This window comes from Manis pentadactyla, chromosome 7 (genome assembly GCF_030020395.1).
Source record: "Manis pentadactyla isolate mManPen7 chromosome 7, mManPen7.hap1, whole genome shotgun sequence".
Taxonomy (NCBI): Eukaryota; Metazoa; Chordata; class Mammalia; order Pholidota; family Manidae; genus Manis; species Manis pentadactyla.
In genome coordinates, this window is record NC_080025.1 from 25267004 (window position 1) to 25289145 (window position 22142).

Genomic DNA, 22142 nt, shown 5'->3' on the forward strand with positions numbered 1-22142 from the left:
TGTTACATTAGAATTTGCAGAGTAAATACACTGTCAAAAATCACGTTACTGAAAACATGGCCTGGGAATAAAAATACGAGCTGAAATATGAAACTTAAACTGTCTTAAACTCGGTAAAAGAAAGAAAAAGGTGCTAGTCATGATTTTTCTTCCTCTTATGCCTCCCATCTTTTTACGTACTGTGGTTGAAGGAAGTCAAGTCAGTTTCATAATAGTAACTATAGTAGAAGGAAATAAATTAAAAGAATTCTACTAATGGCAAAGCAAACAAATATGAACTCTCAGCCATGAGCTTTTTCTTCTTTTCTTCCTGCCTATTATGTAAACAAATAGCCACCTTTAGGTACTTTCACTGTAGAAAATAAACCTGGGTTCCACATACAGGATGAATAGGGTAATACTGTTGGCCAAATTCTTTCTTGAAGGGAAACTGTTGTAATGAGATCCATAAAGCACTGTTATTTGGGCCACGTATTTCCATTCCATTCACAAAGTCAATCCCAAAAAGACATATGTCATATATTAATAACTATCTTCAAACATAATTATAATTTCCACTGCTATGTCCTACATCATTACATTTTTTGTTACAATTTTTTTTACATTTAAAAAGAAACAAGGCTTTTCTGTTTGTTCTTAAGTGCCCCTTTGGGAATAATACCAACCACTTACAACGTTTAATGCCTTAGAGAATTTAAGTTTCTCTAGCAAGGAAATTAAGTTTCTTGAGACAAAAGATGGTATCTTATTTATCGCATGTGCCTGAATTGGTACAGTAGGTGATCAATAAATGCGCTTACTCTTACCTCCTTATCTTTATCTTTACTGATATATATATACACACACACACACACACACACACACACGGATCTCATAATTGTGATTATCATGCACAACCTGAAGCAAGCTTTATTTCTCATGATTAACATCATTCATGTCAATTTTCCACGAATGCACATGGCCCACACATAGTCTTAGCAGGGCTCTATGTCCCTGTATTGCTATGCCACAGTCTGCTTAGCCACTCCCCTCAGCAGAAATGAGCAAGCCTGTTCACAGCCAGGTTCTAATGTGCTGATTATACTCATCTGGATCAGGTCATACTTGCATGAGGGCTGTAAGTACTAAAGGGGAGTCAGAGGGAGCCTCCCCAAATGAGTTAAACCATGAAAAACTCTCATTAAAAGAAAAATGTGTCACAGGGAAAAATTCATTTCATTTCCATGTACTGGAATGGGTTTTGACTTCTAGTATGACATATGTTCAGCAGGGCATCATTTGTACTTATTATAAGCGGAATCACTCCAATTCTTATGCTAAGATAAATAAAAGCAAATAGAAAAACAACCACATGTTTAAAAACTGGTCAAATTCAGTGAATTTCTCAGGTTCCCTAACTCATTCTTCAGCAGCACCCACACATGATCACTCTGGGGGAAAAAATGCTTTGTCTGAAAGCATAATGTCATAAAAATGAAAAATAAACTACAATTATCTCTCAACATAGAAACAAGATTATGCAATTCAAAGTGCAATTTAACTTTAGTTGGGACTATGCTGGACCCATTCAATGTATTGGGGGGTTGGTTACTGAGATAACCAAGATTGATAGATTTACTTATGAGGCAGCCCTATAGCACCGACTCAAAAAAGGATCTCTCCAAGACTGAGATATACGAGGCAGAAAAGGGAAAGAAAGAAATCATGAGGCTATCAGTGTTACATATTTGAGTTTGTGGATACTCCAAGAAAAAGCTCCGGCTTACTCAGAGATGGCATCTTTGCAGGGAAGTCTATAATAAACAAGTCTATAAAATAGGATTTTTAGAAAAAAAAAAAAAAACACAGGATAAAATATTTTTTGAGAACTGGCTTGGAATCCAGCAACTTGTTCTGAACATATTTTAATTATAAATGTTTTATATTGTACTCAAAACTTTGAAAACCAAACTATCTTTCCATTTAAAAGACTACATTCTCCTATGTGACACAAACACAAAGAGATCAACTTCAAATAATTTGGTGGCACCTTAAAACAAAATTAGTATGGCCCTAAGTCCTACCACATAGTTCATTTTTTAATGATTCACCATGAGTAAGATTTAAAACTCACTTCCTTTAGAATGCTAGGCTTAATGAAAAAATTCTAGGTCTGTGCATCCACTCTAATTACTACTTTAAAAGAGAAAATCAAACCCTATTTCCACAGTTTATTTTTCACAATAATACAAAGTTACCTCTGTCAGTCCCTTTCTTTTTTTTTTTTTTAAGTTTACTGTGTCAGCTGTCTGGAATTTATACTGCACTTCCTCATAGACACAATGTTATAAATGGTAGTAAAAATCCTACCAAATCCTATTTGACTCCTAGTGTAGCTAATGTGTGGGTGGTACTTACTGAGTCCTCAAATCCCTCCTTCACTGGAAGAAAATGTTTCAGAGCATGTTTTAAACATCCTGTATTTCAAAAATTAGGCCGCTGATTCTGGAAAAACCGTCCCCTGGGGAAACGAGTTGACTCACTACACGCTATTACAAAAGCCTCTTAACTGGTCCCTCCCAGCCTCCCGTATCTTCCTCCTATGTTGTCCCCCACTGTTTTCCCGTTAACCTAATCGCATACCTAGATATGTCACACCTACTTAAAAGCCTTATTCTAAGAATGTTCTACAAGGTAAAGTTCAAACCCCTTAGCAGGACAAAAAAGGCTCTTCCCAACTGGTGCCAATCTACCTACATTTCTTCCTTGTCTGCCTTTCAAGTAGACTGCCTGGAGCCCTTTCACGGCTCCCTACTCTTGAAAAACTCTTTTCTCTTTAGAATGTACTCCTATCCCTTTACTGGAACATTCCTTAAGATAGATCAACTCAAATATCACTTACTCTATAAAAGCTTTCCCAAAAATTCCTCGTATAGACTTAGCACATTTGGTCACCCTTATAAGCATTAAGTATGGTGCTTATAAGCGTTCAATAAATGTTGACTACATTTTGAAGGGGTACACATGCTTAAGTGAGGGACTGGCCATAAACTGTTAAAGCCACAGCTGAAAATCATAGGATTTTCCATTCATCTGTAAGCAGGTATAATACATACAGAAACATTAAAAGTAGTCTTACTTCTATTTGCTAACACAGAATTATGGACGTATAATCTATTACATATGCCTTATAGATAAATTCATATACATGTAGACATGCATTATATATCACCAGTTGTATAATCTACTTCACCTTAAATACTGGTAAATGTTAACTATCTAGAATACTATAGCAAATACAGTCTTAACCAGAAAAGACTTGGTAGTTTTGAGGTAGAGCAGGGACATGGGACAAGCATGATGATTAAGTTTTCCTGCCTATTATGAAAAATGCCAAGATAGAAATAGTATAGTAAGAATAAGAAGGACTCCATTTTAAGATTGAGTCCATTTTAAAAACCAGGGAGTTAAGAGGTAAGATTCCTAACATATTTTATGGTAATTAGCCAACAACCTTTCTTAAGGCAGGACAAGCAGTCCTAAATGGTAATGTTCCCACTGCTTGAGGGTAACCACTATCTTGGAGAAGAACAGGATCAATACATTCCTTGCATTAAGTTTATCTTACAGAATATCTAGAGGACTGACTTGGATAATGACATAACGTCTCTCACTGGAGACAGACATCATAAGGCCACAAGTCAAGCCTCTGCTCCCCCTGGCCTTTTGCCCCATTCCTGAAAGCCTTAACAGAATCCAAACCTTTAGTGCCCCTCCTCTCTGAGGTTTCCCACACTCTCCTTTCTTCAGGTGGGTACTTTGCCTTAAAGACTTCTTGCTGCTCGACTTAATGTGTTCTGTCTCTGCACTCATAAACTTCTTGGGAAGTTAATAAGAGACCTTTTCCCCTGGCAAGCATCTTGTTACTTTACTATTTCATTCTGTTTTCTAGACTTAAGCACAAGTCTTCACACTCTCTCTATTCTACTTCAGAAAAGAGGGAAGGGCTACGAAGATCTCCAATTTGAGCTTACAAGTTCCCGTTGCCTGGGTGACCCAGATGGGACTGCAGCTGTAAGACCGTGGTCTTTAGTAGCCTGCCCAGAAATCTCCTTTCTTTGCCTTTCGGAAGTTCTCAGAACATAATCTCACTCCATCCAGTGCTCTGTGGCTCCCCCCAATCCTGGGGTGGTAGGGGCTTAGTTCCTGCACTGTGCAGATTGAGGCAGACATCGGATGCCAGGGGACCCTGGCTTCAGTAGTTGGCAAGGGATTTGCTCTAAGCTGAGCAGTTCAGTGAGCTTCCCTTTCCTCCCTTTGCTCTTCCTTGCTCTCAGCTGCCTGCCTGCTTTCCTGTTGCCATTCACTACCACTCTCACTTTAATGAATTCCTTCCTTATCTCTGCTCCTCCGACCTCTTGAGAATTCTTTCTCCATCAGCGTCAAGAACTGTTCCCTATCCAGGTTGAGGTTTCACCTCCTGAGTAGAAAGAGACCTCCCCAGACACAGCTGCCCCGGAAACAGCCTCCCGTTCAACAAGGTTTCAGTGTTTGGAGCTTCCAAATTCCCATAATGGGAATTTCGAACCTTATTTGAAAAAGAATAAGCCAAAGATAAGAAAAAACTGTAGTTTCCTGAAGGTCAGCAGTCCCTCACTGAAATCTTCCACCATCACCTTAGAACAACTCTCAGGGCCGGGATTTGGTAAAACCTACACTCTCCTTCATACTTTGTGGCTGATAAAGAAAATACAGCCACGCAAATAATAATTTAATACAGGTCAAAATAAATAAAGAAGTTGGTTCTGGAAAGACGCTAGATTGTCGGCAATTGGTTTCCACTATGTTTGGGCATCTTCTACATAAATACCTTACATATTCAAGGTAAGTTTCACAACTGAAAAGTGACTCCATGTAAATGGTTTAATTCGTATGATAATTCTCTGGGTTAAGCAGCGAAAGGATTATTTGTCCGGACTTCAGGCATTACAAACCCAGCACAAAAATGCAGATAAAAGACTCTGGCTATAGAAACGTAGCACTTCGTTTCCAAAAAGACATATTCTTACTAACAACAAAATGGCCCAAGAAAAATGAGCAAACCCCCCTCCTTCGTTCCATCACTAAACTTAGGTCGGTGGACCTACGAGTGACTCCGCTATTAAAATGAAAATCAAAATTTCAAATTATGATAATAACCTGGAGCAAAAGTTCCACCTCCTGGTGTGTTTCCCACTGACATTCAACTCTACAAGCGAGACCAAGCTCCATTTCTCAAAGCAGCTTAACAGGAATACACCCTCGGCGCGCACCCAGCCGACTCCCCGAGGCCAGGGTCCCACCCAGAGGAGTCCCCAGAGTCTGGGGGACCCAGCTGGGCGTGAGATGGGGGTGGGGCGCCCCGCACGAGGCTCCGCGGAGCAGGAGACGGAGGAAGAGGAACCAGACAGGAGCACCCTGCCCAGCAGGGCTCGGGCTGCCAGACCCCAGCCCCGGGTCTGAGCACTGTCCACACACGGCCGGAGCGGCTCCGCCTCCCGACGCCAAGCCGGGTCCCCAGGCCAAGCCCCTCCGCTCCCAGGCACCACCCGAGACCTCCGAGCATCCCAGCCGTAGCAAACGAATCCCCAATGTCCCTGGGCGGCGGACACCCACCTGACCGAGCCCCGCCGAGGACCGGGCCCACCAAGCCAAACAACAGCAGCCACTGAAAGAGGAGGGCCCCTAAGCGCGAGCCCGCGCCCGATCCCATCTCGGCAGCTTCCGCAGGTTCCTCTCAGGACGCGGTTGCCTCTGCCTCCGCCCGCTCCATCACTTCCCAACCCTGCCGGGGCCCCAGAGCTGAAAGGGACGCGCGCGCCCGGGGCGAACACGCGCTCGGCACTGACGCAACTCGGCTGTCCGAGCTCGCTCCCGACATCGCGCTCGCTGCGCTGACGTAGAGAACACCAGTCGCCGGCGGGAGAGTGGGATTTCCGCCGCGCCGCGGGAACAGCACAACCTGCCCCGCCCATTCACTGCTCGCCCCGCCCCATCGCCTCCCAGGCCCGCCCACTTTGGGGGTCGCAGGAACTGATTGGAGGAAGCGCTTGGAGTCGGAGGAGCGGAATGTGAGACCCAGAAGAGGAATTGAGAGGCAGGAGAGAGGCTCAGCCCCCGCCCCTCTGGGAAGACTTTTATGATTGGTTAGAGTGAGTTGGGCGGAGCGTCTAACTACGCGTCCATTGGCTGTTTGGCGGGGAGGGGCGGGGATACACGGAGAGGCCTTATCCGGCAGCACTGGGCTGCGGTGCCTGCCGGGGTTTGCGGTTAAGGCCGGTGTCGTCCCTGGGCCCGGGAAGATGGTACTGGGTGGTTGCCCGGTGAGTTACTTACTCCTGTGCGGCCAGGCGGCTCTGCTGTTAGGGAACCTACTGCTCCTGCACTGTGTCTCTCGGAGCCACTCGCACAACGCTACGGCCGAGCCCGAGTTCACATCCGCTGGCGCCGCCCACCTAGAAAGCTCCGCGGGCGCTCCGAGCTGGGAATATGGCGACCCCCACTCTCCGGTCATCCTTTGCTCTTACCTGTAAGCTGCCCAGTGGTCGAGGCGGGTGGAGGTGGAGATGGGCTAAGGATATACGGAAGGAGAGGGAGAGCTGCTTTTTATTCACGCCGTCAACACGCGGGAGGAAAATACCACGACAGGTGTCCCACTCCTCTCACCCATGCGGGGAAAGCCTTGCGTGTCTGTGGCAGGTCCTTTGGGACCCCGAAAGGGGAGAACTAGGGAGCAGTGACATCATATAAGCCTCCGGAAGAAGGGTATGAGATTGTGCCTCCTAATCCATCCGAGGCGCTGGTACCTAGTGAGGCACAAATTACTGTCCCTGCCTACAAGGCACTTCCTGTAAAAAGCAATATCCTTACCGATGCAGAACCTGGTCATTTTGTAGTATGCCTTTATTTAGTCACATCAGAAAAGGCGTTTTGGGAAATGCATAGCAAACTGGGAATCCTTTGGCTTCATTCATGCCCCCAAAGCCTTGTGGCTGTGTTTGCCTAGGGAAAAGATGAAGCCACGGCACAAGTAGAGCCCATGTAGAAATAGGACCAGAAACACACCCCTTCCCCAAAAAAGGGGCGTAGCGATTTGACCTGTGCTTCATTCCACTTGACACCATCTCTTGTCTTGTGGAAGAGTCAGAATGGAATTAAACCCTCAAAAACTTGAAGAAATGGCTGCCTGTTTTGATTATATACATGTGAACAGCCATTTGCATAAAAGATGTATGTGTATATATATGATCATGATCTTACTGGTGACTTACAGACCTGATGAATTTATAGACTGTGAAGACCCAGTGGATCATGTTGGAAATGCAACAGCATCCCAGGAACTCGGTTATGGTTGTCTCAAGGTAAGTTTTTATTTTGTTTCATACACGAATCCTCCATAGAGAAATAGTATACTGGCTAAATGCTGTTTAAGTATAAGGGATGTGAAGTTACCTTTTGGCAGACTTCATTAGAACAATTTACTGAAATTTTCATCCTGGCCAGGGTCAGTGGCCTGAACGAGACATTAGGGTCCTCAGGAAGAAGCGCTCTGTACCACAACTACCCGGATGCAAAGACCAACCTCCCTGTGGTTCTTTCAGCCATTGAGAATGGCAGATTTGAAGCTAAAGTGTCACCTCGGATTATCATTCAAGCATGCATATTCCTAAGAGAGCAAAAGAAAGGCTTATGCACTTTCTATAATTGGTGGCAGATTGAACACTGCATCTTTGTTACACATGCATTTGGGGCAAAGCTCCTCTTGCCAATGGCCTTTCTTTCACCAGGCAAGCAGTTCCACCATGTCTTTAGGAAACAGATAGGGTCTATAGTATAGTCTTTGTAGGAGGTTATAGTGTTCAAGGAGAAGCCTTTAGTAACAATGGTCTCTTGGAATGGAAAGAATTAATAATATTTTGTAATTAATAAAGTCCCTTAAGCTGAGTGCACCATTCCTAGTCAGTCTACCAAAAACCACTGAAGTTCATGTGCCTCCTCCCCACCATGGACTCACCATTATGGTATTTCAGGCTGTGTAATGTAAGTCAAGACTCAATCAGGTGTAAGAGAATTAAAGGAAAACATTCTTTGTACCAAATAAGACAGAGGAACAAACCTGAAAGTAGTAAGACCAAAAAGGCAACTCTTAACTGCCATCATGTGTAAAGAAATATTTTCAATATAGTGAGATTTTGTTGTATTGATAATTATTGATGAAGGTTTGAGTTAGCCTTGTATAGAGGTCTCTTACTTTTGCCCAATTTAATTAAATAAAAACTGGGTTGATCGTATCAAGGTACTGAAATGGTCACTTCCCGTACAAGTCCTAGAGGACTGGCAGTACTCAGGCTTCTGAGTCCTGGGGGAGGCACAGCAGTAAGCATCCTTATTTCCCACTCTGTTCCCTTTGAGGAATGCTCCAACGAAAATAGTTGTGAAGTACTTAATGAGGTGCTAGTAGAGAATGTACAGCTGTGCTTTCTCTGCTGGAATTCAGTTACTCAGAGTAAGCGGTCCTGTTCTGAATTTGTTTGCTGGAATTTAAATTTATACTCTAAATGTACTATTGATATGATAAATACATTCATGACCTAAATAAAGTCCTGAGTCAGAGAGTTCCTTCCTAACTATGCACATTTATAATATATATAAAACAAACCTCTAATAAACATTGACCTTTTAAATGCCCATTTTCAAATATTCAGCAATGTGCTCTTTTTCTTTTAAGTATGGATAACTAAGGCATTGTGTCCATCTATCCTAAATGGCATTTCATAAAACTCGTTACCTACTTTTTTTAGTAGATTATTAAAGAAGCCAGTCATAAAGAAGGTAAAAACAGTTTACTTAAACAATGTACATTTAAGATGGACTAATTTAAAATCACTTGAAGGATGTCACTAAATTCCTTTCTCTTGAACACAACTTTACCCCAACTTTGTTAGAATCATCATCCTGAGTCAACTTTTATGAATATGAAGATACATTTTGTGTTGCAAGAATACTTTGTTTTATTGCACTTGGCTTTATTGTGCTTTGCAGATACTGTTTTTTACAAACTAAAGGTTTGTGGCAGCCCTCCGTGGAGCCAGTATTGGCACTATTTCTCCAACAGCATCTGCTCACTCTGTGTCTCTGTCACCTTTTGGTAATTCTCACAATCTCTCCAGCTTTTTCTTCATCATTCTGTTTGCTCTGGTGATCTGTGATCAGGGATTGTAACTCACTGAAAGCTCAGATGACGTTAACATTTTCTAGCAGTAAAGAATTTTTTAATTAAGGTATGTACATTGCTGTCATAGACATAATGCTATTGCACACTTAATACACTACAGTATAGTGTAAACATAACTTTTCTGTGCACTGGGAAACCAGAAAATTCATTTGGCTTGCTTTATTGTGATACCTTATTGTGGGGGTCTGGAACCAAACCTGCCATCCCCCTGCAGTGTGCCTGCACCTGCTTATTGAGTTTGGTTTTGTGCTTTGTTTTGTTTTGGTTGTTACGCTACAGTTCGGGGGTCAGGCCTACAGTGATGTGGAACACACGTCAGTCCAGTGCCGGGCCCTGGATGGAATTGAATGTGCCAGTCCCAGGACCTTCCTACGAGAGAATAAACCTTGTATTAAGTAAGTGTGACTTGGAATGGAGAGGTGCTACGTGGGTGGAAGCAGAGCTATTTCCCTTGTCATCTCTTGATGTGACTTTTTCTTTTCCCTAAAGTGTTAAAAAAGAGCAACGTGATTACTACTGTGTATAATCCCTGGATGGGACAGTGTGGTTCTAACAGAAAGGACACTGGACTTGAGACCCAAGGCCGGATGTTCTAAATGTCTCTCTCACCAACTAGCCAAGTGCCTTTGGGCCCAGAGTCTCCAACCCTTCATCTACAAAAATGAGGGCACAGATACTTGAAAATAGCCTGATTATTTTAGGCATAAAGGTTTTATGAAAATTGTGGGCCTCTCTCTATGAAAATCAGTTTATTTTAAAGAATTAGGATTATTTCTGCAAATTCAGCTTGAAAGCACAGAACTTCTACCTTTTGCTAATGGAGAGCGTCTGTTTAGTGATGATATTAGAGCAACTGCGAATGAGTGTCCTCAGTATGGAGAGCCTTATGAAGAGGCCCCCTTTTTAGTTGCCAGGCAACAATAAGAAAGGTATATGGAAATAAGTGTTCATTTATCCCTTGGAGAACTACATTCAGAGCTGCAGCCTCAGGAATGGGGCTTGTTGTGGGGAAGGTGGGAGGCCCAGACTCCCCTCCCACCAGGAGGCCTATTGTACAGTTGGCTTGGTAGTTCCTTGTCCAATCCAACTCCGTATTTGTTCCGATGAGGCCTCCATGTTTCAGATAGTGCTCTTCTGAGACCCTGGACAATCTAGAGATATGTTTTGATGGGGTTGGGGGAGTAGGAGGCCACGGAAGGCTGCTGCACCACCACCTTGTCACGTACGTTCAGTTCATTAATCATGAAGTGTGATAAACCTCTTCCTTTCAATTCCTTTTGTCTAGGTATACCGGACACTACTTCATAACCACTTTGCTCTACTCTTTCTTCCTGGGGTGCTTTGGAGTGGATCGTTTCTGTCTGGGACACACTGGCACAGCAGTAGGGAAGCTGTTAACACTTGGTGGACTTGGGATTTGGTGGTTTGTTGACCTTATTTTGCTTATTACTGGAGGGCTGATGCCGAGCGACGGCAGCAATTGGTGCACTGTTTACTAAAAAGAGCTGCTTTTTGGCCCAGAGACACACGTCTTCTGAATTCACCTCTACATGCTGAGAACTCTTCCTTGATATCAGACGTCACTATCGCTTTCCCTCTTTGGAGGGAATAGGTTTGATTAGGAAAGTTTCTTTGGACTTTGGGTTTTCAACCCGAATTTTACCTTGCAGACAAGCAATGGCAAACAGTGTTTGAGAACCAGGTTTGTAACTTTCCTCGTGTATATAAAGGATATTGACTTATAATCTGCAGAAAGCTTTCCATACTCTTTTATTTCTGTACATTGGCATATCTTCAGTCCTTTGGAGCACGTGGACCGAAGACAGGCAAAGTGAGTATTTGTAGCCTTGTACCTTTGGTGACCCTGAATCTTCATGCAGAAAAGATCTGAAGCTGAAGCAAGGAAAACCTTCAGCAGAAGTAGAAATGGCCAGGGGTTTTTAACACTGACATCCTGACTTTATGGACTTAAATTGCAGAATAAATTTTGCCAACCTGAAATGCTGTTTGGATATTTTCAGTAGGTAGAGTGAAACTCAAGATTATGTTTGTTTTGCTCGAATCAAGGTGTTTGAAACTAACCACCTTACTAACAAATCCTAATAGTTCATCATTATTATTGTCCAGAGGCAGTATATTATACAGTACTATAATTTCTTCATTATGTTTTGAAAGCTAACAATATCAGATATGTCTGAGTCAAGCATGGCAGAATTTTCCTATCTAAAAATTAGTATTTACCAGTTTAGAGAGCTCATGTTGCAGACTGGTAGAAAAGATTTCATACAACTGTAAAACTGTTCTTCACGATGGGCCAAGATATGGAGCCCTTATGCCCTTGAAAAGGAAAACAGACTCTTAAAGGATATTGAGTGTTGGGTAGAGTCAAGATGTGATTTACGGGGGCAAAGAGAAACTGAACACATTCTGTCAAAATAAGCCTGGTACCCAAGCTCCCACGGTGAGCTATAGCAGTCAGTCCTGGGGAAAGACACAGCCACACTTCTGCATTCCTGAGTCACTAGGAATTAGCAGGAAATGTTCCAAATTATAAATGGTCTTAAAAATATGGTTTTCATGCCTTGTAATCTAAGTTGAAAGAGCTGTTAATATAAAGTGGAAGGAGGACTTTGTGGACAAAGTGGACTAAGAGCCTGCTCTTCAGGATAACTTAGAAATTCTAGAAACAAGGTAGAACTGCTCAAAGTTTAGTGTCATAATTGACTTCAAGATCAACAATCAACAGTTAAAATAACTCTGGACATGCTTTATCAGCATGTGTAAGCTTTTCAGCTTTATTATACCTGATTAATACTGCTCTTATTAAATGGTGGCAGTTGTGTATAAATTAAAATAGATTGTTCTGTCTTGAAAGTTCTGTACCACAATGGCCTTAATCTTATAACAGTAATAATTGGTAGATTCTTATTTACAATCCCTATACTCTAAGGCAGTATCTTTTTTAATTGCTGTGGGCTGTGAAGAAACTGGGCCCTCGAACCCAAGGAAAATGCACATACACATCAAATTTGCATAGAATTTAAAGGGATGCTGTATTTTTTTTAAAAAACTCATTTCTAAGAAAAATCTGGAAAGCAAACTAAAAATCTTAGCAGAAGTATGATACTACTTTAAGCCACAAATCCTGCCTGATCTCACTTTTTTTTTTAAGTCTTTTTAGGGATATTCAAAAACCCCAGCAAAAACTATTTTCTTTACAGAAAAGTAATTTGGCAGTTTTCAGACTCAAATCATGTAAGAGCTTGGGTAACAAGGTAAAAGTATGTATATTACTGAAGAATCTGATTTATAGAAGCAGCCCTTCTTACAACCAGAAAAGCCATGGCTAGAGTGGGAACTTGAGAATCTTTAATATTCTTCTGTGACAATCTGCAGTTGTCATTTTCATCCTGACTTCTGAATGACACCCCTCCTCGGTGTCTACAGCCCTTGGCCAAATGTGATCCAGCATGAAACACTGACTGAGTAAAAGTGTATTATTAAAAATTGGATATCCTTTGCACTGGATTCAGGTCGTTTTTAATGTTTGTAGCTAGCTGCGTGTGTGTGTGTGTGTGTGTGTGTGTGTGTGTGTGTGATTCAGGTCGTTTTTAATGTTTGTAGCTAGCTGCGTGTGTGTGTGTGTGTGTGTGTGTGTGTGTTAACCCATTTGTGACCATAGAGAAGTTTTTAAGAACTAGTATCCTTCTGTCAAGGTTAAATTAGAAATGTGCCTATTTTTCAGTTGTTTCCGATCTTTAAATAAAATGTCACCAGCTCGCTTTTTCCACGTGCCTTAGTAAGGCTTCTTGCCAGTAGTGTAGCACCCCCAATGTAATGGCCCCTGAATATGTGTGTGTGTCCTAAACCATTCATTTTTCTTTATAAGAGATTCTAAAATCCCTTGCCATCTTTGGCACATACACCCTCAGTACAAACCAGGTAATACAGCTTTGGTTTTTGTTAGATAATTTCTTTTTAAAGCAAGATACTTAATTGATTATTTCAGGTGTGACCGTCAGAATCAAAGTTTGGCTTGCCCGACGAACCATGATGGAAAGGAGATCACTGTCCTTAACGGCCTCAGTAACGTCCCTGGTCGTAGTGACAGGTTGCCCGTTTATGCTCACAATGATATCGTGGTCTCTCAGCCCAGAGCTGGGAGGGAAGGGTGGGGAAGAACCATGAAACTATAAATTTTACTTATTCCCATAAAGACTCTAATGTCTGTCTCTTAACTACTATTTTGTTGGCATTAAACATACAAACCAGGAAACAGAAATGGCCTCAATCCTTCCAAATATGAAGGCTGTTCTCAGTTATGGGAAGTCACCTGGGGGACAATAATCCTCTTTTATAAAAATATTCTACCAAGATCGTGTGCAATGAATTGACTCCTCCTATATGTTAGATTTAGCTTGGAACAGGGAATTGAGAGCTTTCAGTTTTTACTAATCTCTGACCTCTAGAAACTTCAAGCATACTCCTGGTCTACTAGCAAACATGAAAAGCCCAAGCAATTTATTTTTCCCCAGTTACAATCCAATCTATTGACTTTGCCAGCACACTAACCTGCCCCATGTTCACCCCCAGCCTACGGAAATGGAGGTGTTGAGCTGCTGTGCAGCTCTGCTCCCAGTAATCCAAAGAACAGTCATCCTTCCAAGTCCAGATGTCTAAGGCTCTGGTTCTAGGTTCCTTTCCCCCAAAGTTGTGATTATATCCAGTCTCCAACAGTTGCTTCCCATAGAATTACACATACTCTAGAAACAAAACCACCTCCCAATACGAAACAGCGCAGTAAACAAGCCATGCTGATGATTTGTCTGAAAAAAAAAAAGGCTGGAAAAGGGACAGCAAATGACTCTAGGAGACACCTTGAGGGAAATGGGAAGCCCAGGGAAGGGTGATAATGTGGGAGGATTACCAAATAGGTGGAGTGTATAAAAAAAAGATAAATAAGATAAATTTAAAGCAAGAGGATGTGAAGGGAAGTTTGAAGGCAGAGGTGCACGCATGGGATCCTTTAGAAGAAGGACAGCCCAGGAAGGCCACCAGTGTACCTAATGCATTGTGGTTCTGTGAGTGGAGAGAGAGCTGCCAAGCATTTGTGCACCAAATACAAGGAATGGGGGCTCAAATCAAGTGGGTGACCATTCCCAGGTGTCACAGCTTGTAAGGGGCCAAAGTAGAACTTGACTCTGGGTCATTCAGACTTGAACACTCATCTTCTGGCCACTCAATCACTCTGCCTCTCAGAAGCAAGAAAAGTAGCCACAGACAGGTCAATGGAGGGGTTTAACTAGGTTCCACATCCCTGCCAACTTACTGTGCAAATTTCAGTTAACCTCTCTGTGCCACAGCTGCTGCCTCGAAAATAATTCCTATGACATAAGACTACTGGGGGCTCCAACAATGTAAAACACTTAAAATGATGCCTGCTGGTAAGTGGTTAATAGGTGCCAGCTTTTATTACTGGAATTATTAGGTAAGAATGGGTGAACCCAGGAAGAATAGATTTCCGGTTTATCAGTGACTTCCAGCAAGTAGTACTTCCCATATTTTAAGGTGCATGGGAGTCACCTGGAGATCTTGTTTAAATGCAGATTCTGGTTCAGCAGTGGGGCCTGTCATTGTGCATTTCTAGAAACCTCCAGGTGATGCTCAATGTACTGGTGTATAGAGCACATTTTGTAGCAAAGACCTGGAGAGCCAAAAGTGATAGCTTTGGCCTCCAACCAGAAGTTAAAAATAATCGGTGGTAACGGAGGGAGGAAAGGGCAGGAACCAGGGAAGTCTAGAAAAGGCTGTGACAAGCCAAATTGAGACCTAACATAGCTATCCTGAACTGTTAGTACCCTTTGCTTTCTTCCCCCCTACTAAAAGAGTTACTATAATCTAAATAGGTTATTGAGCTCTTGAACAACAACAGTGAGGGAGACGGATATTGCAAAGCTAGGCATATGAGAGAGACCCAGGAGAATCAATGTAGGTCAAGCCACCTCTTCCTTCAGTAGTTGATATTAATGTCTCAAGACAGCAGTAAAATCAGCTGCTGCATCCTTGCAATGCTGCTGTAGCCCTGGCTTTACTTGCTTCTTTCTTTAGTGCTGGCCGTTGATACTGTCATCCAGGGCGCAAAGGAAAAAGTGTTTGAAAGTACCTAAAACATGTTCTTCAACTTTTAACCCTCTGGATTTCTCTGATTCTTAATAACTAAGGTATTGAAAGGGTAGATCTGGGAAGTCCTAGCACAATTAATTTGAACTTATGCTATTGACTCATATCGTTTTTTCTTGAACTACAGAAAACGACCTCCTTCCCCCCAAAAAGGCCATTACAAATACACAAGTCTAAACCAGGACTCCCCAACAGACATGTAAGGCAAGCCACATGGGTCATTTTGAATTTTCTGGTAGCTACATTTTTTTTAATTTTTAAAAAAATGTTGAAAATTCTGTGTAAGAAAACAGATGAAATTAATGTTAGTGATATATCTCATTTAGTTCAATATACCTAGTATTATTATTTTTACATGTAATATTTTTTAAATTACTAATAGGTCTTTTACACTGTTTCATATATCTTTGAAATCCACTAGAAACAAACACCTGATGTAATCACATATAACACGTAGTCATTAAAGTGAAAGGCAGTCGTCCCAAAACAAAACCCCTAGAAAAAGATGTCTTTAGTAGAAAAATATTTTACACTGCCTCTGGGTTTCCCATTGAAATGCACAGGTAGGGCCCTGCACTGCACAGCCCCAGCCTTGGTCCTACACACATTCCGGCTGCACAAAGGCCTGAGCTCCCCTTACCTTTCAGCCGCTGTTCCTTTAATCACCTCATATACAAAAACCCCAGAATTCACATCCGGGAAATCTGGATTCTGCCTTTTCATCTCCTGAAGAAGGCTGGGGAAAGTGAGGAGAGGTTTCCCATCAGGTTAGGAAGCACAGTGAATGAATCCCAAGCCCATTTTTGTCAAAGCACCCAACTCTCGGGAGGTATTGTCTCTTCTCCTCAAGTCACGCGGGGACCAGTGAGGAGTCCGTCAAGCTGGTCGCAACATTCTTCCCTGGGGGTGGTCTGGTTCTCCAGGCCAAAGCCCAGAACCACTGGACTTTATAAAAACACAGCCACAGTGAAGGGAACTACTGAGGAGTTGAGCGGATGCTCAGATACCCCATGACAGAGGGCCTACAGCCACAGAGTAGCCAGCTGTAGTCCGGATGCTCTAGCTTCTCTGTCGAGACTGTCCCGCTATGGCTTTGGCTTCTGAAAAGCAACCCAAACTCAAGCCCATGCTTACTTCATAGTGAGGGGCAGCATTCGCAAACCCAGATACTTCTTCTGTGAAAGAGCCTTTCCTGAGAGGAAAATTATAATATGTTACTAACAACAAAAGTTCTTTTGTCAGAGCTTATGACACCTGAGTCTCAGAACATCCCTACTGTTAGAGCTGCCCTTCCAGGCTGTCAGCCACAAAAAGTGCTTCAGAAGACTTCTGTCATTACTGCAGACCCACCTTCCATCCACCTCCCCACCTCCAGCCCACCGGTGCCCTTTCCACCATAATTCAATCCGAATAATTCTGGGGGTAACTCATGCCTGGGTTTTCCCACTCAAAGCACTATGTAAGGAGCTGCAGACCAGTGCCTCAGTTTCCACAGAATTCCAACAGCCATTTCCACAGCAGACTGAGCGCTCCTGAAAAGCTCAAGAGGGGATGAAAAAGTCCTGATTCCCATTACCTTTCAACTGGCGCTTGTGGAATTCTGCCAAGAACTTTCTAATTCGATCTGAGGGTATTGCAAAGGAGATTCCTGCCGTCACCTTCAGTGTATTTATGCCAATCACCTCCCCATCCTGGCAATGGAGGAGACGTCCATCATTCAGTCACCGAGTTGTGCAAACAGAACAGGGCAAAACCGGAACAAGTAGCAGGAATGAAGCTAGTCATTTACGATCAGAACACAGAGACGAGAGGGAGGGCAACTCAGTAGAGAGCAATGGATGTCACACCATGGGACTAACAGAGTGGTAGGATAGCACAGGGGACCCACACATGTGCAAAACCTGCTGAGGATATCTTTTCTTAAATCTTGAGCTCATTTTCTCCTTCACCAAAGTACATGGATTTTCAAAGGGAACCACAGCTTGTATTTTGACACAGATAAGACGAAAAGGAGTGTTTGCCTTTTTGTTTGTTAAATGCAACTAAAAGTAAACATGGAAAAGGCAAAAAGCTGTCCAGTTTTCAACAACACTTCAATGAAACTATTCCGATTAGCTAATTGACCTCAGAGAACAAAGTTCTGCTAAGCTGAAGCTATGAAGTGGGAAATAGTTTCCCCTTCAGGCACTTCATCATCCAATCATCTGGCAGCCTTTATTAGGTAATGGAAAGGGTAGAAAAGAGACCTCTGATAGTATTAAAATACAGATTATAATTCAGTGGGTCTGGAGTGTGGCCTGAAATTCTGCATCTCATCCCTGCTCTAGCAAACTCACTGTCTTCTGAAAGAAATGGGCACAAAAAATTAATGCAATGGTATGAATGAAAAGCACTCAATAATGGCACACACAATTCATCTTCCTTAAAAGCAAGTGTCTATGTAAAGAACCAAACTCAGTCAGCTCAGAGGGACTCAGCATGATCACACACTGTGTGTCAGACAGCATTAATCTCTTATGTTTTCACATGTATTTGAGCAACTAGAAGCCCTGGCGTTTCCACTAGAGGTGCTGAATAAAACTTAAGAATTAAATATATGACAGGACAATGGATTCTCGTGTGGGTCTTCTGCCATCTGTAAGCAAGTCAAGACTAAACACCTGGATAGACCACCTTATGTAATTAGCATTTTTCGATAAGGGACAGTTCATCTGTAGCAACCACAGTGCAGCTAGGATATACATGACCTAGGTTATAATTTTAATTACATACATTTAGTATAAATTGGGGTTTAGTACAGGACTTTTGTTAGCTAGCCAATGAAAGCAGAAAGCATGGTGAAGAGTTAGAAGTAAGCGCTGAGTAAGCCCTGGCACTCAGCTGGATGAGCTCCCACGCCACAGTAAGTCCACTGGAGATCTTAAATTATTCCCACCTGTTTACTGAAGACACCATAACCAAAAAGCATCATACGACAAATCTCTACGCCAGCCTGACTCCTAGCCTGCATCACAGAATTTGTAATGTCTTTGAAAGTTAGGAAGAGACATGAAGAAGCAAGAAAAGTAGTCACTTACCAAGTTCACCAGCGGCCCCCCAGAATTCCCGTGCTGGAGACAGAATTTGAAAAAGCCATCAGTACTGGTCTCCTCATTTAGACACGGTTCCCAAAGAAGTTTACCAAAATCAGCCTGCTCCAGGGAGCCCATTCCCCAAGGCAGGCAGAGCTGCAGCCCTGTCATCACCAAGACCGAAGTCAGGGCAGGTAAAACAGCACAGGGACACCTTCTAAGCAGTGGTGACCACTACAACAGGCCCTAGGACCACCCCCATGGTACCAATTATCACATCAAACAGGCTGAACTCTAACACCGTGGCAGTCCACCCCGCTCATGAGGATCTAACTGAACTTGGGCAGCCCCAAAAGGCCAAAGGGAAAAGATGGCCCTGCTTATCACTGTCCTGCTTGCATTCTGTGGGTTGAGGATGGCCTCCCAAGTGACTTACATTGATGATGGCATCAGTCTGGATATAGTCCACATCTGAATCCATCAGCCCCAGCTCTTTGCCCCCTCGCTGTGTAGTGCTGACAATTCCCGCGGTCACTGTGTTCTGCAGAGAAAATGGGCTGCCCAAGGCCACCACGAACTCTCCAGCCCGCAGGTCGGACGACCTTCCGAGCAGCAACACAGGAAGGTCAGTCTGCATATGGCAAGGGGCAGGGAAGGCATACAGAAAAGGTGAAGAATAAACCAAGGATAGAATCAACCGAGTGTTTGTGTACATCACATACCCAGCACAGTCCCTATCATCGTGACACTTAGAATCCAAGGATCACCCACCTACCCACATTGGTTCCATGACTGCCTGGTGCTTCCTTCTCCAACTGCCACCCAGGTCTCACTTGCTAAGGTACTCAGGACCACCTCTAAAATCTACCACTATTGCTTTGTTGAAGTTTCCGTAAGTAAACCACTAGTGAAGTGAAACTGATTAACGTAAACTTACACCATTCCACCTCAAAAGTCTACAAACTCAATAAGCCCCACCCAGAGCAGCACTTCTCAAACTTTTATGTGCACTCCAATCACCTGGGAATCTTATTAAAATGAGGATTCTGATTCAATAGACCTAGCTGGGGTCTGAGACTCTGAATTTCTGGAAAATTCCTGGATGCTGGCCATGCTGCAGTCGTGCAGACCACACTTTGTGTAGCAAGGACCGCAAAATATTCCTTAGCAGCTTTGAATCCATTGCAATCATTCCGGGTATTCTAAGATAAGCAGAGAAATAAGTTCCCAGAAGCAGCATCTATTGAAGGAAGCAAAGGAGGAAAAAAAAAAAAGACTGCTGGATAGTTAATAGAAATTATTAGGGATGTACTGACAAGCGTGGAGGGAAATAAACAGAAGAGGGAGTGAAAAACAGTGACTAAAAAAGAGCACATACCAGATAGAAAAGGTGTAGTAGCATGGAGTGGGGTGGGGAAGAAAACATCAGCACCTTCTGATGAAAACCCCCAAATGCAGGCTCTGATTTGGCCCTTGCAAACTCACATTTGGCTCAATCTTAATCAGTGCAAGATCCAACTTATGGTCAATGTCCTTGACAGTGGCTTCATACTGGACCCCACTGTGGAGCTCCACTCGGATCCGCTGCCAGTTGGTGAGAACGTGGGCATTGGTAACAATGAGCCCATCCTCAGACACTATGAACCCAGAGCCACTGGATGCAGGAATAGCCTCACTGCTCAGAGGTGACCTGTCTCAGCAAGACAATAGCATAAACAGAAGGTGGGGGAAATTGGGATCCATCACAGTGTGGGAGCACAGGAGCCTCATATTGACCAAACGTATCTCCGCCAGTTTGCTCAGATATCTCTCTTTTCCCTGTCTGTATTTCCTGCTCTCCACGTGTAATTACGTTCTGCATGCTCAGTGCCCTGGCCATCTCCTGGGAACATGACTGAGGGCTGATTCCAACTTTCCTTTTGGAGGAACCCTCCCTCCTTCGATGCTGCTCAAAGCACCGACCCTCTGCCTTAAAAAGGGTTAACGTACCATGCTGTGGGCAAAGTGGACCTAGTGCCACATTTTCAAGGACCCAGGCAGAGTCCAACAAGTCTGGTTCAAGCTTAGGTACTACTACTAGCTGGCTTTGTGACATGGAATTTTCTTCCATGCACACAGGGGGCTGGGCAAGATCACCACCCAGATGCCTTCCAGCTCTTACATCTCCCCTTCAGTTTTGTCTGTGGGAGAAGAGCAAGAGAGAAACCCCAGCCACCTGGGGGCGGAGGAGTAGCTCCGATTTTCAAGTCAGAATCCTTGGGCTAAATGACCCTGAACAGATAATTCAACCTCTTGGAGCCAGGATTTCCTCGCAGCGGTTTTTACAACAAACTAACAATGCCTGTAGAGGACGGCCTCCTCCACCTGCATTACCTTTGGAAGAGCTGCAAGTGAACCACGGCTGGCGCTACCTGTTCCACCACCGCAGCGATGAAGTTGTGCTTGCTCCTGAGCCATCCTGCGCTGCTGGTCCCTGTGAAGACACGCTCCATTCGTGGGGGCGGTGGGAGCCTCGCGGGCTGACCATAGATAGCGGGGTCCTTTGCGCCCCGTTTCCCCACTTTCCCTCCCCTTCTTCTCTCCGGGCCCCCCTCCTGTGTATGCCCTGCAGTGCCGTAAGGGTGCGCCTTGAGGGAGCCAGACCTGTCATCCCGATGGGGGCAAAAAATTAAAAGGGAAGACGGCGCTCAACAGGTATGGGGAGGAACGCGGGGCGAAACCACACGGGAACGGGTAACGAGACACCTAAGTTAGAAAGAAAACTAGGAACAAGGAGCTGAGGCCCTGCGGCAGACGGAGCAGCGCCGGACAGCACAAGCCAGGGCGCTCGGCGGGGAAGCGCGGGGAGCCGGGAGCGCGCAGGCCTGGCGCTCACCTGGGTCGGCACATCCCCCGTTTTGCACCGGCACGGCCGGGAGCGCGCCCCGGAGCCGCGCGGCGAGGTTCTCGGCGCGGAGCGCACACAGGCTGGGGTAGGTGCGCCCGTCGCTGCCGCACACAGCCGGCCCCGCCTCGGGGCAGCCGCACGTGCCGAGCCCGGCGCCGCCGGAGCGCCGCGGAGCGGGGGGGGCGCGGCACTGGAGCCCCGGGGCGCAGGGCCGCCCCGCCGCCCCGCCGCACGCCTCGCCCTCGCCCGCGGCGCACACGCGGCAGCAGCTGCAGCGGTCGGGCACCGGCGTCGCCCCCGCCGGGCAGGTGGGCAGCGGCGGGCAGCGCGTCGGCTCGCAGGCCGCGGGGCAGAGAGGCCGCCAGGGCCTGACCCTCCTCGTCCCGACCCTGAGCACGGGCCCCGGGGCCAGCAGCAGCCAAAGCAGGAGGAGGCGTCCGAGCCCAGCCGGCGCCAGCGGCGGCCGGGCCATCCTGCTCCCTTCCTCCGCCCCCACTTTCCCCGTGTCTTCACTCGCGACCCCGCAGCCGCTCTACAGGGAGCAGCTCTGCCCGGCTGGGGTGCCGCCTCCGCCAGCCCCGGCTTTAAGGGGCAGAGCCTGGCAGACCTCTGCACCCACTCCCGTACACCACCACCCCCCAACCCGCCCCCGACCTGGGGCCAGGCCCACCCGTGGCCTTGGAGACAGTCCCCAGCCCTGCCCAGAGCGGGGACCTACCACGTGAAATGCGAAAAGCCAATAAAGAGGCAC

General features: G+C 44.8%; 3 protein-coding genes across 5 annotated transcripts in view; 1 reads left to right on the forward strand and 2 right to left on the reverse strand.

Annotated features, from left to right (window-relative positions):
* The window catches only part of ADAM9 (ADAM metallopeptidase domain 9), a 114340-nt gene extending 108404 nt beyond the window's left edge, over positions 1-5936 (reverse strand). Inside the window, exon 1 of one of the 2 annotated variants that reach the window (XM_036932218.2) lies at positions 5635-5936. In XM_036932218.2, coding sequence (XP_036788113.2) covers positions 5635-5731 — 97 coding nt within the window. In that variant the 5' untranslated portion in view covers positions 5732-5936. The remainder of the gene's footprint in view (positions 1-5634) is intronic. The other variant, XM_036932217.2, reaches the window with a different exon arrangement.
* A 279-nt stretch (positions 5937-6215) lies between these two features.
* Positions 6216-12311, forward strand: TM2D2 (TM2 domain containing 2). The gene is made up of 4 exons (XM_036932219.2): positions 6216-6547; positions 7292-7379; positions 9533-9648; positions 10539-12311. The coding sequence occupies exons 1-4, from the start codon at positions 6321-6323 to the stop codon at positions 10750-10752; spliced, it is 645 nt and encodes a 214-aa protein (XP_036788114.1). The 5' UTR covers positions 6216-6320; the 3' UTR covers positions 10753-12311.
* Positions 12312-13040: 729 nt separating this feature from the next.
* Positions 13041-22022, reverse strand: HTRA4 (HtrA serine peptidase 4). Of its 2 annotated transcripts, XM_036932181.2 has the most exons (9): positions 21380-22022; positions 20878-20977; positions 19990-20194; positions 18941-19135; positions 18511-18543; positions 17010-17124; positions 16568-16625; positions 16074-16169; positions 13041-13411 (listed from the first exon to the last, which is right to left on the reverse strand). In XM_036932181.2, exons 1-9 carry the CDS (start codon positions 21861-21863, stop codon positions 13246-13248), a joined length of 1452 nt encoding a protein of 483 aa, XP_036788076.2. In that variant the 5' UTR covers positions 21864-22022; the 3' UTR covers positions 13041-13245. The 2 variants fall into 2 exon arrangements, 1 of the variants encoding a protein (XP_036788076.2); XR_008998711.1 differs by lacking the exon at positions 16568-16625 and having other exon boundaries at positions 13273-13411.
* Positions 22023-22142: the final 120 nt, after the last annotated feature.

Excerpts from the sequence above, each read along its gene's own strand:
- TM2D2 (XM_036932219.2), top strand. The coding sequence starts at position 6,321 with ATGGTACTGGGTGGTTGCCCGGTGAGTTACTTACTCCTGTGCGGCCAG. Across the intron at positions 7,380-9,532 it reads TCGGTTATGGTTGTCTCAAG|TTCGGGGGTCAGGCCTACAG; the intron begins GTAAGTTTTTAT and ends GTTACGCTACAG. Across the intron at positions 9,649-10,538 it reads GAGAATAAACCTTGTATTAA|GTATACCGGACACTACTTCA; the intron begins GTAAGTGTGACT and ends CCTTTTGTCTAG.
- HTRA4 (XM_036932181.2), bottom strand. The coding sequence starts at position 21,863 with ATGGCCCGGCCGCCGCTGGCGCCGGCTGGGCTCGGACGCCTCCTCCTG. Across the intron at positions 18,544-18,940 it reads AGACTGATGCCATCATCAAT|CACGGGAATTCTGGGGGGCC; the intron begins GTAAGTCACTTG and ends TTCTGTCTCCAG. Across the intron at positions 16,626-17,009 it reads CCACAAGCGCCAGTTGAAAG|GAAAGGCTCTTTCACAGAAG; the intron begins GTAATGGGAATC and ends TTTTCCTCTCAG.